The sequence below is a fragment of the Amaranthus tricolor genome, chromosome 3 (assembly GCF_026212465.1).
Source record: "Amaranthus tricolor cultivar Red isolate AtriRed21 chromosome 3, ASM2621246v1, whole genome shotgun sequence".
Classification (NCBI taxonomy): Eukaryota; Viridiplantae; Streptophyta; class Magnoliopsida; order Caryophyllales; family Amaranthaceae; genus Amaranthus; species Amaranthus tricolor.
Window position 1 is genome coordinate 31,477,533 of NC_080049.1, and position 19,855 is coordinate 31,497,387.

General features: G+C 27.8%; 1 protein-coding gene across 2 annotated transcripts; it reads left to right on the top strand.

Annotated features, from left to right (window-relative positions):
- Positions 1-2,333: 2,333 nt before the first annotated feature.
- On the top strand, positions 2,334-17,293 carry LOC130809231 (protein DETOXIFICATION 35-like). Of its 2 annotated transcripts, none has more exons than XM_057674918.1 (7): positions 2,334-2,625; positions 11,431-12,056; positions 13,119-13,175; positions 13,667-13,905; positions 15,092-15,210; positions 15,652-15,738; positions 16,900-17,293. In XM_057674918.1, exons 1-7 carry the CDS (start codon positions 2,371-2,373, stop codon positions 16,972-16,974), a joined length of 1,458 nt encoding a protein of 485 aa, XP_057530901.1. In that variant the 5' UTR covers positions 2,334-2,370; the 3' UTR covers positions 16,975-17,293. The 2 variants fall into 2 exon arrangements, with proteins under 2 accessions (XP_057530901.1, XP_057530900.1); XM_057674917.1 differs by lacking the exon at positions 2,334-2,625 and adding an exon at positions 8,411-8,790.
- Positions 17,294-19,855: the final 2,562 nt, after the last annotated feature.

Below are 19,855 nucleotides of genomic sequence, written 5' to 3' on the forward strand. Positions count from 1 at the left end.
TAATAGGAGGAAGAACTCTATTAACTTATAAAGCATCTACACCATCTTAAATTCATCAATGTGGGATAAATCATCCCAACAACCCCCCTCACATGCAAATCCAAGTCAAGTTCGCATGTGTGAGTAAATTAATCAAGATAGGAATATCACTCTTTTCGAACCTATCATTTTATTTATTGATCAAACCATCAGCATTCAGCTCTGATACCATATTAATTTATGGACTTATTATGACTGTCAGCATGTAAACTAATAAACACGAGGTGCACAAACTTCATAAACTAAGGAAATACCATTACAAAACTATATGACAATGGAGGAAGGATCCCAATAACTTGTAAAATGTACACACCATCTCTAATTCATCAATGTGAGATAAATCATTCCAACAAACAAATAAAAGCTGGTAAATAATAGTAAAAAGTATATATAAAGATTAAAGAATGGTTCACTATCATAGTACCTTTTATTTAGTTATTTTCCTTTCATGAATGTTTTTGCTTCATCTTCATTAATGCCCTTAAAATTAACAAAGAAGTTAATTGGGAGGGTCAAATTGACTTTAATTAAAATTAAGTGAGTAGTATAATACCAAAAAAACTCTAATATATTTAAATTATATTGATAAAAATTAAAAAAACAAAAAGAATATACTTTTACTTTATAAAAAACAAGGGACAACGATATAATAAAAATTAAAAAGAACAAAAAGAATATACTTTTACTTTATAAAAAACAAGGGACAACGACAATGCAAATTGCTTGTTCAAAAATCAAAATACCTCTTTGGCTTATTACACCATGGAGCAAACAATGCAAAGTAGGAAGTACAATACAGTATGTCAGTATACACTTCTAGTGTGAATATTACACAAGCTTATGATGACTTTCACGAGTTTAGCTTTCAATTATTTCATACATTAATTAGTGGAATATATATACGTTTTATCCCTTTCATTAAGTTTACACTATAAAATTATTTTAATTTTAAACATGAGTTTGCCTATAGATATTTTAAATAAATAAACACAAGGCACATAAATAAAAAAAAAATTACCGTAAATAATATAACTTTTTGTTAATTTTCCTACAATATATCAACTATTAATTAACCATGAATAATACCAACTTAGAGGGATATTTATCTAGAATAATACCAACTTTATTTTATTAACTAACATACCAATTTTTTTTGTCTTATAATCACTTATAGTTTGATTTTTAACATATTAGGGATTTTTTAGGAAAACACCCATTTTAATTGGTATTATTCATAGTTAATTAATAATTGGTATTATTATAGAAAAATTAATAAAATATTATATTATTCACAGTAATTTTTTCTTTAAAAAATGGAGGAAGTTCATTTGTTTTTTAAGACAAGTAGCTTAAAGTGGAACGCATAAAACTATGGAAAAAAATCAAAATACTCCTTGTATGTTTTCTTGTAAATAAGACTTCCTTATATGTTTAATGCAACCCACAAATTAATATACTTATATTTTTATGGTTGAAATATTAGACATGTTTTTAATTGGTATATATAAAATCTTTATCTATTTTTAATTAGTGCCCTTAAAAGTCAAAACTAACATTATTAATCAAGAAACTAAAGTCTAAATCTTTTTAGGTCATGATCTAAATTATTTAATTATGATTCTATTGCTATTAAATTGCATGATATATGATGTAAGTAATACATAAGAATGAAAGTCAATTGATTCAACACACATGCAAAATTAAGTACGTACGTATGTGGTACTACTAGTATTAATACATCTTGTTCATCGCTACTATTAACTATATATGTTTTCTGTTTTTCTTAATTTGCCTTATTTTAATCCTAGTGTTTATAATCATCTCATCTACACATTTAAAATGAGTAGATCTTGTATGAACTTGGTCTATGCAAAAATTGAGCTCACCAAGTTAAATTTAAGGGGTGCGAGTTAGATAGTGTGACTAATATGTAGAGTACAAATTGAAAAAATTGTTGGAAAAATAACCCACATGCATGTGATCCCATATCGAAGAAAAATACTTGATAGACTACACCTTCTAACACCAATTATTGAATTTAGGATGGAATCTCATGTGATTGTATATGCAGCTAACTTTCCTCTTATACGAATCTTGTAATGTACCAGCCCAATAACTAATTAATAAAAAAATCTCATTTGATAATGATGCAAATTCACAATAATGACACAGTATATTATCAATGATTTACTATGAATTATAATATTATTATAAATAAAATTATAAAAAGACAAATATTTGTGCCTATACATCTACTTTATATAATTAAAGTAGCTACAAAAAGATAATGTAAAGTCTTGATCGAGAACAAAAAGAAGAGTGAAAAAAATAATGAAGGGAGCATTATTGATGAAGGATGAGGGAGAAGTAGAGGACTACGCATTAGTGAAGAGTTTAAAGGAAGTTTTCAAGGAAGAAATAGTGAAGCTATGGAAGATAACGGCGCCGTTGACGATCAGCTTAATATGTCAATATTCGAGTTTTTATATCAACAATATTTACGTCGGAAAATATCTTGGCAATCTTCATCTTTCTGCCGTTACCGTCTCTTTCTCCGTCTTCGGTCTTTTCTCCGTCGGAGTCATGGTCATTTCCTCTTTCTCACTCTTTTTTTCCATGCATGTAATATTCTCTTTTACTATTCTTCCTCCCATTCGCTAGATAATACTCGTTGCATTTTAATAGTAATATTCATCCCTAATTTTATTTTGATAATTCTGACTCATACATAAGAAATAAAATTAATCGTATGAAATCTTATTTGCTTCTTCTTTAACCAAGTTTTATAATATATAATTTTAATATTTTTTCATTAAGTAAAAATAAAGATATTTAATATCAAAACATATATTAAATTATGACATGCATTAAGAAATGTAGCAAAAAAATTGATTAACGAAGTAAGTATATAATTGCCTTGCTCATTGATGTAGCTACTTTACCTAATTAATTAAGGCTAAAAAGCTTCTACAGAATGTTATTACTTATGCAATTTTTTTTTATTGATATCAATTTTTGTTTGATTTTATAGATATTAATTTTTTATAATTTTTAATGATGTAAAATTAGAGATATTATGAATTGAATTAGTGCATTGACAAATATGCAAAAAATAAATAAGACATTAACTTTGAATTGAAGGGAGTATATAATATTTTGTAGGTATTTACATGTGTTATACACGATCTGATAAATAAATTAAATTTATGAATAAATTTAAATATTTTTATGTGCATGTGAGTACTAAAATTAAGATGGAAAATTGTTTTTCATTTATAAGAAAATCAAAATTTTCCCGATCCTGTCATGATCAACTTTTCAAAATTTCCAATCTTAGCTTTGTAGTTCTCCAATCAACGGAGTATAATAAGGTGAAACCAATTATTATTTGCATTTTTATAAATTTAGATACGTACTTAAATTTATTACTTATAAATAGATTTATTATAACTCAGAAGAGTTGACATATATCCGTTACAAAATATTATTTGCTCATTTCAAGTAGAAAAGAAATAAAACCATTTTCTTCGAAAATCTAGTGAGTAAAAAAATGTAAAATCCACAATAATTTTTAAGTCTATTTAATGTACTTTATTAAAAAAAACTACTAGTCTAAAAATCAATAGAAAATAAAGTACATATATAATTTAACTAACACTTTCATATAATAAATAAAATAAAATATAATGTTCATTTGTTTTTGAGGTCTCAATATACAAATACAAATATATAATAATATACGTTCCCATATATAATTTTCTTTTTAGAATTAAATGCATCTACTTACATTAAAAGAATCAATGCACTTATTTGTTAAAGTCATGACCTAAGTCATTTGATTAGAAATTAATTACTCGATATCATAAATTGTATAAATATAATAATAATAGTTAGTCTCTTGAGAGACCATCCCTTTGAAGGACGTATCTCAAGCTTAGCCCATTAAAGGTTAACGTCTATTTACCGTATTCTTAATGCCTACTTATATTCTCCTTAATGCTTACTTACCATATCCTTAGTGTGTACTTTCAATATCTTAAATATCTACTTAAATCATTCTTAATGTCTACTTACAATATTTTAAAAAATATATAATGGGTATCTCCAATTAGAGAAAATCTTTTAAAGAGATCGTCTCTCACAAAAATTTGTGTAATAATAAACATAACATATAGCTCTTTAAATATTTTTATTTTTAGAAAATATAGCTGATTAAACATACATTAATACATTGATAAATACTCGTCCCCCTCATATTATCAACCTGATTTAGACCTAACTTATACATCAATATCATACGTGCATCACCCGGGAGCTAGTGGTGTTACTTTAGCCAAAGTATCATTCAATTTAATTCGACAGAGGTTCATACTCAATATACTACGTGTATGAATGTATCAAGACAATAAAGTTAAAACAGAAAGCGATGGGAATTTAATATTCTTGCATCTATTACGTCCTTGGCTACTAGTGGTGTCCCTTTAGCTAGGTCATAGCACTAGCACAAAAAGCTTACAACAATAAAAACATTCTAAGAAAATATCTCTCACTAATACTATATTTTTTTTTTATTATAAAGTAATTCGTGACAATGAATTAAAGTGATATAAAAATTGACATTTAAAAATTTTGAAATTAAAGCAATTGGGAGGGCCTAAACCCAAGTCTCCTTTGTGAACTAGCGAAAGTCCAACCATCTAATCTAGCTAGCTTTTTTGTGTTCTATAGATGTTTTACAATATTCAAATGCGATTCTGGATAACCAGAACAACTAGCTAATTTCGTCCCTGAAGAGAAGATGGTGGACTAGGTCACTAGTACTCTATATCCTACATTAAGTCGGTTTAAAAGTTACATGTGGGTGTTACCGTTATCGCTTACTAACCGGATAGTATTAGATGACTTTCACTTAATTAAATTTAGGGTTATTCTTTGAAAAATTACAAATCTTAAGCTCGGCATGTAGCTTAGTGGTTAAAAGTATAGTTTTTGAAGGAAAAATTACCTAGAATAATTCAACTTTATCATGAATTTCTTACTATAGTCTCACCTATTGGTTAATTATGAATAATCCCAAAATTAGCGGCATGTGCCTAGAATAAACTCGGGCTACCGAATGATCTATTATAGTAGGTAATTTACCAAAAAAGTAAACTAAAACTAATGTAAAATTAGAGAAAAACTTTGTAATAGTCCAGGTTAAAGTGAACAGGATATTCGAATTTCGGGTTACATGCCGGATATTTAAGCTAAATCGTTTCTAAGATCAACGGAAGTCTTAAGTTTACAACTTGAGAGCTTACGGTCTCATCAAAACAAGATAAATTCCAAACTAGATTATATTTGCTTACATAGATAATTAACTTTAAACGATAAAATGACATTAATACTGATGCGATAGTCAACATGATTACACTCCTCACACACTCGCCCCACCTGCAATCAACCTGCTAGTCGTTAATTGACAACATCATCGCAAGCACCAAAGTCAATACACGTCAGAAACTTCATACAATGTATTGTACAAGTTACATACAAGCAATGAGTTCATCATAGTATGCAAAGGCTCTAATAATTTAGATGTCATATTTGAATTTTCCAATCCCAACTCATGTCGTTGCCCGTCCAGTTCGGGTCGCCAGAGTAATATCAAAGTTTGGAAGAAAACACTTGGGAGAGCTAATCCTAAGGCCGACCTAAGACGTTGCCCGTCCTGTTCGGGTCGTCAAAGGTAAAGTATGCATACCTCCATGGTGACCATAATGATCCAAAACTGCCATGTGAACGATAACAATAATAATTCTATTCCAATAATTTAACCCATTGTGGGTAACTAACACAACCATCCTCAAATTTTCAATTTAAAATTCCTTTCAAATTATTTTTGGTGTCTAAGCCTTAAGTGATAAACAACATCACATTATAGAATGAACACAACATTACTTCACATAACCAATTACAAAAGTATGGTCTAAGCGTGTACCTTGGTAGCACGATAAACCAATTCCAAGTACTTCACAAATGGAATCTCAACCTCTTATGAATCAAGGTCCTAAACACAAACACACATACAAAATTACGTATTAGTACGTGTTTATACATTCAATCCACTTTATACCATTAAGAGATCACTAAACTTCATAATTCTAAATGATTAAATCCTAATCTCAATAATTTCCTAACTTCAAAATGCAACCAGTAACTTTTTTGCCCTTTTTGGACAGTTTCAAAAATTTAAACAGAAAATCCGACTTCACCATTGCGTCCAAAAGGCATCAATTACGTTGGGTACCAAATTTCATAATTTTTAACGCCCATTTACTATTTTTAATTAATTTTAGCATTTAAACCACTTTTAATGTAATCGGTAAACAAAACGATATACAAACTCACTCAAACCCCAAAGATTGAGGCACACCTTTCGAGACAGGAATAATATTACTGTCTGAAATTTTTTTTATTATTTTTTTAAAAAATTTTAAATTCATTTAATTTAAATAATTAAATCTCCTTAATCTCCTTTTATAATTCAATGATTTTTATCCATAATACATAACAATTACCATATGCTACCATACTTATCCACAATAATAAAATCAACCGTACCTACAACAATTTCATAGAATAAAATAAGCATATCACAAAAGTCCATAAACAAACCAAATCATAAATCAAACATAAATAATCATTAAATTAAATCACAACCACCAACAATTTAATTTCTTTTTCTATGTATGACAATTAAATTCATAAACATGATTCTTCTAGCAAATTGAAATTTTGCTAAAGAATCATAAGTTATGATGACTAAAATAAACAAACAAATAAATAAATAAATGTACATACACAATTCTTTAACAAATTGAGATTTTGTTAAAGAATCATTATTTCATAAAACCTCATCAACTAAAAGTATGAACACAATCCTTCTAACAAATTGAATTTTGTTAAAGAATTATAAATTCATGAAAAATATATAAAATAAAACATAAACATAATTCCTTCTAACAAATTGAAATTTTTGTTAAAGGAAAATGAATTCATAGATATTATATAAATAAAAGGCGTGAAAATAATTCTTCAAACAAATTAAATTTTGTTAAAGAAATTTAAATTCATGAAAAACTATATAAAATAAAACAAGAATATAATTCCTTCTAACAAATTGAAATTTTGTTAAAGGAATATATGAATTCATGAATATTATACAAATAGAAGGTATAAAAATAATTCTTCAAACAAATTGAATTTTGTTAAAGAATTATGAATCATTAAAAATAAATAAAATAATGCTATGAACAAAATTCTTTTAACAAATTAAAATTTTGTAAAAGAATAATATATCAAGAACTTACAATTTTAAGGATTAAGAATTGAATTAGAGTAATTGACCATCCAAAACCCACTCAAGAATTTTTTTTCTCACTTTTTCTTTGTTTTTGTTCTTTTTGGCCGAAACTCTCAAAGAATTTTTTAGAGTAATTTTTCTGAAATTTCTTAATATTATTCATCCTTAGGCAAGCTTCAACACTAATTCAAATTAAGGAGTAAATGTAACGCTTAATTGCCTTGGTTGATTGCCATTAACTTGCAATTCGGGGGAGGTTACAAGACTCTCCACAAGAACCCATGACCGGCCAAGACCCCTCAATTACCATCTTTATTTTTTTAATTAATTTAATTAATATATTGTTTGGTTTAATTGATAAAGGCAAAAGTTATTACGCGTTAAACTTGTTAAGCCACGAAATACGCGCACAGCCGAAAGTATACTCGAAATAATTATTTAATATATATAGTCGACTAAATTTTTTATTAATAATATATATATATATATATATATATATATATATATATATATATATATATATGTATTATTATTTTTTTTACCGATGATTTAATGCGGTGTACAAACCTTGAAAATATAAATAAAAAATTCCGCATAATAAAAAAATAAGAAAAAAATTTTACATTATTCTTTTACTTTTGTTCAACATTTTATTTTAATTTATTTTTATTTAAAAAAAAAAACTTGCTATAACAAGTCATCCGATTACCAGATTACCTCTAGGCAAATACCCCTAAAATTTAGATTATTCATATTTAAATCTAAACCATATAATTATTCCTTTTTAAATTAGTGATTTACAGTTTAAATCAAAATCGTCCTTGGTTTATTTTTTTTCTTAGATAGTAATCTTAACTTTCTCTAATTTTGGGTTTAAAATTTATTCGTTAGTCGTTATCGCTTTTCTAATCGAAATTTCGTTAGGAAAAAAAATCTGAATTATACGATACATTGGAGTAAAAATATCTTCTCAATATAGATTGGTCCCGACTTACCGACAAGTCACAAACTCAAATATAAACATTAACTCATGACTTATAATGAATTAAAAAACAACCAGTTCAAAACTTCTTAGATAATTAATAGGAGTACAATTTTATAATTTAATATATTGGGCCGGCCCGCCGGGTGATAAATAAGAAAAAAAGATGGAGGTGGTACCATTGTTGAATGAGAAAGGAGATTATGAAGTGGTAATAAAGAACGTAAAGCAGGCAGTGAAAGTTTCATGGGAAGAGAGCGTGAAACTATGGAAAATAGCGACGCCATTGGTGATCAATATTTTGTGTCAGTATGCAACTGGTTTTGTTGCTACTGTTTTCTTGGGACATCTCGGCGAGCTTCAACTCTCCGCCGTCGTTTTATCTACCGGCGTTATCAGCGGTTTTACCTTCGGTGTCTTGGTTTTTATTCTACACCTCCTCTTTTTTATTTATTTTACTATATTCCAATTATTTTTATTTATAATATAGTATACTTGATTTTCATTTTGCTCTATATTAATTCTTAGAATTTAATATGCATGATATCATTTGAGAATTTCTAATTACTGTTAAAGTATTCTAAAATCTAAACCATCAATTTAAATTTTTGGTTAAGTTGGTTTTTTGACATGTTAACAGAACTCAAAAGCTCGTGTGATAAGAGGTTATGAGTTCGAATCTCACCCCTCACTTAAAGTGGAATATATAGCGTCATGTACGAGGAGGGCACGCATGTGCTGCGCCCAAAGGGCACTCGTGTGAAGGCGCGTATTAGAGTATATTAAATATCCTAGAACCTGAACCATCAGTTTAAACTTTTAATTGAGTTGGTTCCTTGAAAATTACAGTTTAAGTTGAAAAAAAATCTACTGATTAATTATTTTGTATTTTTGAGTATTTTTAACACAACTTAATAGTATATATTTGATATAAATTAAAATGCTCAATTATGGCTATCTTCCTTATGGTATAATTTTATTTTATCATTTAAAATATATTGGTAAGGTAATATTCATTAATTAGAAATTTTAGTTATAATTTATTGTTATATTTTATAGTTTCTATATTAAAATTCGCAATACAAAAATAATTATAAAATCAAAGAGATTTAGTTTTTTTTTTCAAGATTAGTAAGTTTAATTTTTTGTAAATTAATATACTTATTGTTATTCTTTAGGAAATACCACCAACGGTTGGGGAGAGGGGAGCTACAGGAATTAATCATGATTTTATATTATGGCTATAACCTATAAGATTAGTATCAGCCATCATATTAATTTTGAGAAAAATCAATATGTATACTAAAATATGCATGTGTTTGTCTTAATAATTCTCCATTACCATTTTCATTTCAATTTATTTTTTCATTATCATTTAATAATATTTTTTAAGTAGTACAAAATGTAAATTAATTTTATGAAGAAAAAAAATAAATATAATAAGCATGATCATATACCATGGCAAATAGACATTAAGTTTTATCATCATAACCACATATAATATTGCGTTGTTGTGTGTTTTTATGAGTTGTAAGTGTACGAATATAAGAGTATACTACTTCATTCTTCCAAATTTGAAGCGTTTATCATGTTAGTTTGTTCTAATAAATTTATTAATATTTAGATATTAATTTATATTTTTTTATTTATTTTTATCCACATATTTAATGTCTTTTTTCAATTTTTTTACATACTTTAATATTTTTTCTATTATTTTTCAGTCTTCACTTAATATTAGAAAATTCATAATTAGGTCGAAGGAATACTATATTTCAAGAACCTTTTATCCGGCCCGGTCGGCGGCCCCCTTGATGTGTATATATCGGTAAAATGCCATGATTCATAAAGTCTTTGAAAACGCCTTGATAAAGATTTGTAATTTGGCCTCGTCACAATTTGTTCAAGGGATTTTTTATCTATTTACATTTTGATTATTTGAGTTAATTTTACAACTGTTTTAAAAGTAGATAAATTGAGAATTTAAATTTGCTTTTGAAAAGAATTATTTGTATTCAGGAAAATTATTAGGTCAAAAAATAGATCTAGGAACAAAAGGTTGCACCAATTCAGTCTCTTCTATTTTTTATTATGGAGTAGCAGAGGGGTTTTTGAGAGTGTGTGAGGTGATCGATTGCTCAGGGCCCCTAATTCTCCCGTATATGAAAAAGTTCATTAAAAAAAGAAATATGTTAAGTTTATTAAATTATATTACTATAAATGAGACGCAAAATAAAAATTTTGCACAGGGCCTCTAAATTTTTCAAGACGGCTCTGCCGAATAGGCGATCAAGGTAAAAGAGAGGACTTGTGAGAATCGAATTCAGGACCTTACCAAGAGAAAGTAATATTTGCTCCAACTAAGATAAAACCTGATTCTCACAAATATTTCTCGTTCAAATTGGGGTAAAGCAGGAAAATCTCCTATATAGGCAAGAAGGAGAGGAAAATTAATCCTTCGTATATATGATAGGAATCAATTAAAACCTGTGAAAAGAATAACTAGTGTCCTCTAAATTAATACATAATCCTTAATTCTCTCTAATATATCAAATCAACAAAATATAATTGATTTGCTTGTTTGATTCCCTAAAAACTATAATATATATATATATATATATATATATATATATATATATATATATATATATATATATATATATATATATATATATATATATATATATATATATATATATAACTAATGTTGGGATAATTTTATACATGATGCATTCCACATCGATGAATTACATTAAAGATGGAGCATATATTTTGTAAGTTATTAAAGCCCTTCCTTCCATTGTCATATGGTTTTTAGATGGTATCTCCTTATGTTTTGAAGTGTGTGCATCTCGTATTTATCTCACTTTAATGAATTAAACATGGTGTGCATTTTTTAAGTCATTGAAGTCCTTCTTCACACTGTCATATGATTTATAAATGATATCTCCTTATCTTATATATATAGGGCGTACACCTTGTATTTCCTCAATTATATACCGACATTGACAATAAGTTCAACTTAATTTAACATCTAATCGGTTATTCCTTGATAAAAATGCAGCTTGGCATGGGAAGTGCGCTAGAAACACTATGTGGGCAAGCCTATGGAGCAGGACAACTAAAAATGCTAGGAACCTACATGCAACGTTCTTGGATCGTCCTACTCCTTTCCGCACTATTCCTCTTACCATTCTACATCTTAGCAGCACCAATACTCAAACTTCTAGGACAAGATCATGACATAGCTAACTTAGCCGGAACATTCACAATCCTTACAATCCCACAACTATTCTCTTTAGCTATAAGTCATCCTGCACAAAAATTCCTACAAGCCCAAAGTAAAGTCAATGTGTTAGCTTGGATTGGGTTTATTACACTTATTGAGCACATTTTTCTGCTCTGGCTGTTCATTTCTGTGTTTGATTGGGGTTTAGTTGGTGTTGCATCAGCTTTTAATGTTACTAGTTGGGTTACTGCATTGGCTCAATTGGGTTATGTGTTGGGTTGGTGTAAGGATGCTGGATCTGGGTTTTCATGGGCAGCTTTTAATGAGATTTGGGCATTTCTTAGATTATCGGTTGGGTCCTCTGTTATGATTTGTCTTGAAACTTGGTATATGATGGCTATTACTCTTCTTGCTGGTCATCTTAACAATGCTGTTCTTGCTGTTGGTTCCCTCTCTATTTGGTAAGTGTTAGAGTATATAACATATCCTGGGGCTTTAACCATCAGTTTAAGCTTTTGGTTGAGTTGGTTCCTTGACATGGTATCAGAAGCCAACGTGAGAGGTCACGGGTTCGAATCTCAACCACCCCTCATTTAAAGTGGAATATTCAGCGCCTATGCGCATCCACACTTCTAGCCCAATGGGGTCTCGTGTGAGGGGGCGTATTAGAGTATATAACATATCCTGGGGCTTTAACCATCAGCTTAAGCTTTTGGTTAAATTGGTTCTTTGACGATGGTTAAAGCCCCAGGATATGTTATATACTCTAACACGCCCCCTCACACGAGACCCCATTGGGCTAGAAGTGTGGATGCGCATAGGCGCTGAATATTCCACTTTAAATGAGGGGTGGTTGAGATTCGAACCCGTGACCTCTCACGTTGGCTTCTGATACCATGTCAAGGAACCAATTTAACCAAAAGCTTAAGCTGATGGTTAAAGCCCCAGGATATGTTGTATACTCTAACAGTAAGGATCGTCAACATTTATTACGTTTATGTTAGAGTATATAACATTTTATCGTGTCTCAACCATTAGTTTAAGCTTTTGGTTGATCAGTTGGTTCGTTAACATAGTATCATATGCTAGCTTGACGAGAAGTCACGGCTTTGAATTTCAATCACCCTTTATTTGAAGTGGAATATTCTGGATCAGCTGGCTAGCTATGAAGAGGGTTTGTGCTGCACAGGGGCGAAACAAAAATTAATAAATTTTTTGATGGCTCGGTGCAACTTCAATATTTATTATATTTTTGTAACAACTTTGTATCTCTAAACACTTAGCATATACTACGGAATTTAATATTGAGTCCTCTAATTTTGTGGGCTCTGTGCGGTCGAACATGTTAAATAGCTTAGAACCTTCCTTAACACTGCATCTACACTTTTAGCCGAAAGAGTTACTCTATTTCAACGTGTGAAGGAACTAACGACGAACATTAGCATCATTCACCGTTAGAGTTGATCATATGTTTTAAATTTGTTTTTGATGGCATGATCAATAACACAATTGATTTATTTCAGCACGAATATTACTGGAATACAATCAATGATATTCAGTGGAGTACGGTATGCTGTAAGGTGAATTATCTTAATTATCTCATTTGTTAATATAATCAAGTATTTACTATATATTTCGTTCTTTTAATAACTATACTTCATTCTTATATATATAAATAATTTGCGAATTACAGCCTAAAAATTTAAAATTTTTGCGAATTACAAGCTCAATATATTTTTTTTGCAAATTACAACCATCAAATTATCAAAGTATTAAAGTCTACAATGTTCAGGCCAAATCACGAAATTCAGACCACTTAACCTAAAATTCCGACCATTAAAATGGTCAAAATTTTATGATTTGATCTGAATGTCGTAGACTTTAATACTTTAATAGCTGTGTAATTTGCAAAAGAAAAACATTAAAAATATAATTCACAAATCCTAAACTTTAAATCTGTTTTACAAATTATTCTATATACATATATAATAGCTTTTTAGTGAGAGAGTAGCTTAAATATGTGAATTCTAAATTAAATTATTTAATTTGTCGTGTTATTAACAACAAACAGTGTGCGGGTATCAAATGAATTGGGACTTCAGCATCCAAGGGCTGCAAAATTTAGTGTATACGTTACAATTTTGCAGTCCTTATTCATCGGATTATTTTGCATGTTCCTTCTATTTGTTGCTGGAGATAAAATTATCTCTATATACACAAACAGTGATGAATTGCACCAAGCAGTGGCTAAATTAGCTTGGCTTCTTGATTTATCTATGCTTCTTAACAGTGTTCAGCCAGTTATTTCAGGTATTTATTCATCATTTTTATTCAACTTTACTTTTTTTTCAAAAAAATATTTGATCTTCTAAATTCAATTTAGACTACTATGTACATTCAAATGATGGATCTTTTAAAAATATTTAGAGTATATGTATAATTAATTAATGTAATACCCTGGTCCATCAGACCGTTATTAACTACCTATAGAGGCTGTAGATTGACTGCACAAGTGAACACAAGTTTTTTCAGCGCATTTTAATCTCATTCGTGCGCACCCGATTGAGAAAACTTTTCAAGAGGTTACCTATCGTAAAATTGCTCATCACCAAGCATGCTTAACAGTGATTGCTTAGCAAATAAGCTCTCTTAAAAAAAATCTATCTTATTAATATGTACAGTCTATTAATCATTTTATTACTCAACTCAAAGTATCATGACATTAATAGGTAGAAGGTGATGATTAAAACACTTTTTATATACTCATAAATTTAAAGTTACTTAGTTGGTAACATTAGGAGTTTTTGTGTTTTAAAGTATTATTGAATTGGGGAGAAAATTTAGGTTTAAGTTTATCTAGGATAGTTCTGTTCATTTAATTTGGGAAAAATTATTTAGAATAATCTATTTTTTTTATGATTCTTCTATAATAATCTCATCTATTGATTAATTATGAATAATTTCAATTTGAGGGTATTTTTCTAGAGTAGACCCAGTAACCCGATGAAATAAAATGTTGAAAAAAATATCAAAAAAATGTTGAAAAAAAATTCTGATTTTTTTATTATTCAGAATTTTTTATGTAAAATTTAAAATTTTTTCTCTAATTTTACGTTAATATTCAGTGTACTTTTTTGTTGAATTACCTATTATACCAGGTCATCGGGTTACCCAAGTTTACCCTAGTCAAATAACTCTTAAAAATAGGATTATTTATAGTTCAATAGGTGGGATTATTGTTGAAAAATGATAAAAAGGTTGGATTATTCTAAGTAATTTTTCTTCTAATTTAAAATCATTTTACTATCAATTTGTGAAATATATAATACAAAAAATGACATGTAACTAAATTTAAGTGTTTATCATTTCGGCCCTAGTTGAATTACAAAGGATTTTATCAACTTTAATACTAGCATCTTTTATTTTTGGAATCAACAATTATTTAGATGAATGGATAATAATTATGTATAGTTTGTCATGACTGATGATATTGAAGGAGTTGCTGTTGGAGTGGGATGGCAAGGCAGTGTGGGATATATAAATTTGGCTTGCTTTTATCTTTTTGGGCTTCCTCTTGGATACATTCTTGGCTATGTAGCAGATTTTGGAGTAATGGTACTTAAATTTTCCTAACAGCTAAACTCTTTTAGTGAAATAGCCTTAAATTTTAAAATATTTATATTTCTCATAATTTATACTAATGGAGTTATTAAATCTATATATGAGACGCATTTTATATAAAACTGTTTTATACAATAATTTTTGATTTTTCATATTTATATCTGTCTAATTAACTATATATATGAGTTATTCAGTTTAGCGTAGTTTGATTACCTATTTAGCATTACTAATACCATACCAACTATTCTTGTGAGAGACCGTTTCTTAAAGAGATGGCTTCAAACCAAAAAGCCCACATTCTTATTTTCTCTTTAATTTTTAATTGAGCTATTTAGCCCATATGCTTAAAATGCGTCTGTCGAAGAGATCATCTCTCACAATAATATCTGAATATCAAATTGCTAACAAAAGAGTAAATGGTTGTTGGTTTAATAGGGCATTTGGGGAGGCATGATAGCTGGGACTGCTTTACAGACATTGATTCTGGTCTTCCTTGTTTATAGAACCAATTGGACTACTGAGGTGAACTTTCAAATTACTCTAATATACTTTATTTCACTTGTTTTACTATATTATTATCTAAATTTCTCATAAAACAAAAATGTAGTAAAATAAGTAGAATATGTTCTATCAATTAGGATATGTAAGAATTTCGAACTTAAAAGGGCTGCTTTTTTCATTCATGTATTGAATTTTAACGAACAAAAATGACTTATTTAATACATATTTTCGTTTATCAAAAATCTTGTTAATGTATTTTTAAAATGTAATTATTAGAAGTAGTACTGATAATATTGATCCACATAAAAGAGCTGTTTCATAACCTAATACCATCATCCTACATGCATCATTAATGTAAATCATCATACAAATTAATAGTTTTGATGTAAATTAATAAATGACAGTTTAACAGAATGTTACCATGCGTAATTTTTTTATTGGCTGAATGTTTATTGTTATAGATTTTGTATTGTTTGTAATTTATTGCGTGATATAATTTCGCACAAGATTGAAGGATGATCGACTATGATTTTCGCAATAAAATCAATTTGCACTTTTAAAATATTATTGTCATTTGTATTTCCTTTTTTACTGGTTGAGACAAATTTATCCTGATTGTTATGTTAATTTATATTTATTGGCTGAGACGAATTTGCACAAATTGATTGATAATTGATATGCACTTGTATTAATTAAAATCGTACAATCCTTATACTTAAAAAGCACCGAAACCCCTACCACAGTTGAATACTGTTTTTAAACTTTTTTTTTTTGGTTTTAAAAAATATTGAAAAATTACACATGTAATCCTTATAAAAGCTCCGCTAGATGGAAATATTTTATTAGTTAATGTTGAATTATTCTTGCTTATATTGAGCTATAAAAAATAAATTATTGAATTTTATCAGATACTGTAAATTCACAATTTTCAAAAATAAATAATTTAAATATTTTTATAAAACTAATTAGCTAAAAAATTTTGTTGCATCAAATGATATAAACAATGTTATATATATTTTTTAGCAATTATTATTTCATATTTAATATATAATGTGTTTATTATAACGTATCTTTAAAAATTATATTTATGTATATATCTTCATACTAAAAAATTCGTGCATTGCATGAAATTTATACTAGTAGAAGTATAATTTGAATGTGAAATTCAACCTCTACATGCAGGTGGAAGAAACTAACAGTCGAATAAGGAGGTGGGGTGGACAGGATAATAAGGCAGATAAAATGGATGATTATTAGTAAACAAATTGTTACATAACATGGTTTTATCGAGAAACATATTTTATATATTGATTGAATAACCTATTTCATACATATTATGAGAATATAAGTTTCTTGTTTGAGGCCTTCTCATCGAGAGACGGTCTCCTATATAAGAGTAACTGTTATTAGTGTGAGTAAATAATTTTTTTGACTGGTACAATCGTAATTAATTCATAATTTGAGCAATTGAGCTTAACGATTGTCCATCTCTTGTATTACGTTTATAGTTCATCTCTTGATGATGTATATTGTATATCAAATAGTGTGAAGTATATCAAAATATTGTATTCTCTTACTAGCTTTAACTTTTTTTTTTAAATGTATGGATTATCGGCAATAATAGATATTATATTAAGTGGATTTAAAAAGTTATAGTCAAAGTCAATAACAAACTTAATAGTTATGCAGCTGAAAATTTTACAATTAGTAATACAAACCATTTAATTTGTCGATTTATGTACATATATCATAAATAAATATGAAGTATATATGTTAGAATTATCAAATAACTATATTTGACTAAAAACTTTAAATTTCGCAATTTTTTTTTAGAAAACTAGTCATCTGTGTTTGCCCTTAAATTATAATCCATTCAGTACAAAAAATGTTATAGCTTATATTATACATTAAATACATAAATTCAATTTGATTATATCGGATCTCCTATACGACGTCACACCCATGCGACCTCACCTAGCGAACTCACAATAAATTAATTATTTGTTTATTTTTATGAAAAAATTTAAATTTTGATTTATGCATTTTAAGTTTTGAAATTAGCAACTTTAAAATTAAGGAGTACATATTAACTCTTAAAGTAGACAATTGAGCCCTTGGTGAACAAAGGTTAATGCTTGAAGTAAAAACTTAAAACCTTAAAGTAGAAACTTTAAACCTTCGAATAAGCATTTTAACGGTTGAAGTAGTTCGTCAAAAAAATAAACTTAAGCCTTAGAGAAAGGTTACGATTTGGAGTAGAGGTTTAAGCCTTAAAGTGAACATTATAACTATAGAAATAAGTGTTTTAAGGCTTGAAGTCGGTCGATAAAATAAACAAATTAAATAATTTTTTAATTTTTTTTTCTTATAGGCTAGACTAGAGGTCAGATGGGTGTGGTGGTCTCATTGGAAATTCACAAATTGTTGTGAGAGACTGTTCTTTGAGAGACCATTTCTAATTGGGCCAATCCATAAAGAAAAAATGTAGAATAAGAATAAACATTAAATTTTAATGGTTTGAGATTAAGAGAAGTCTCTAAACAAAGATCTCTCAATAGACCAGACTGTTTGAGATCTTGTGCTTTGGAACTCCGAGTGACAATTCCATCAATACAAATTGTTGTTCCATCACAAGTCCATTTGATAGCCCATCACCCATGTACCACTGCATACACACATAGAACTCAATTTTTAAATATCGCCACCCTTTTCATTTTATCGCTACCCCTCCAAATAAAATTACGAATTTGCCCCTGATTTTTAAAAAATTACAACTTTACCACTCCCTATAAATTTCTTATTAATAATAATAATAATAATAATAATAATAATAACAATAATAATAATAATATTAATAACAACAATAATAATAATAATTAACTTTTTTATATTCTTCAAAAAGAATATAAATAAAATTAATAATAATAACAATAATAATAATAATAATAATAATAACAACAACAATAATAAAATTAAAAATTATAATAATTATTCAAAAAGAAAAAAAAATAAAAAATGAATCGTCTAGAACCGGGCGATTGGACCCCGGTTCAATCGCCAAAAAAGTGGCGATTGAACCGGGTTCCAATCGCTCGGTTCTAGGCGATTTATTTTTTTTTCTTTTTGGAAAATTTATAATAATAATAATAATAATAATAATAATAATAATAATAATAATAATAATATTAATAACAACAATAATAATATTATTAATTTTTTTATATTCTTTTAAATAATAATAATAATAATAATAACAACAATAATAATAATAATATAAATAATAATATAAATGAATTAATAATAATAATAATAATAATAATAATAATAAAATAAAAATAAAAAATCAATCAAAAGCTTTAAAATTACCGTTTCATTCTCTTGATCTTCCATTTTTCTTGCTGCTTGTTCCATCGATGATTTCAAGTCCAGTAGCAATAGTAAGCTCAAGTTGTTGAACATTCAATGACACTATGCAAATCCTTTTTCTTTGTTTGTTTGAAATTGAATCCATAAATTTAAAGGGAGACAGAAGCTGAAAGGTTAGATTTTGGAAGAAGACAACAACATTAAAATGGGTTTGTTTCTGTTTCCCAAATTTTGGAAGAAGACAACATTAAAATGGGTTTGTTTCTGTTTTCCAAATTTTAAAAGATGACAACAACATTAAAATGGGTTTGTTTCTGTTTCCCAAATTCCATTATTATTAATAAAAATTTTCGAAAAAAGAAAAAAAAAAAGAATCGCCCAATGGCGATTGAACCGGGGTCCAATCGCCCGGTTCTAGGCGATTCAATTTTTTTTGGATAATAATTATTATTTTTAATTTTATTATTATTATTATTATTATTATTATTATTATTACTGTTATTATTATTAATTTTATTTATATTTTTTTTGAATAATATAAAAAAGTTAATTATTATTATTATTGTTGTTATTGATATTATTATTATTATTATTATTATTATTATTATTATAATAAATAAGAAATTTACAGGGAGTGGCAAAATTGTAATTTTTTAAAATTCAAGAGTAAATTCGTAATTTCATTTAAAAAAGATAGCAATAAAATAAAAAGGGTGACGAAATTTACTAACTACCCGCATATAACCCCATAAGAAAGAAGTACATCTAAGCA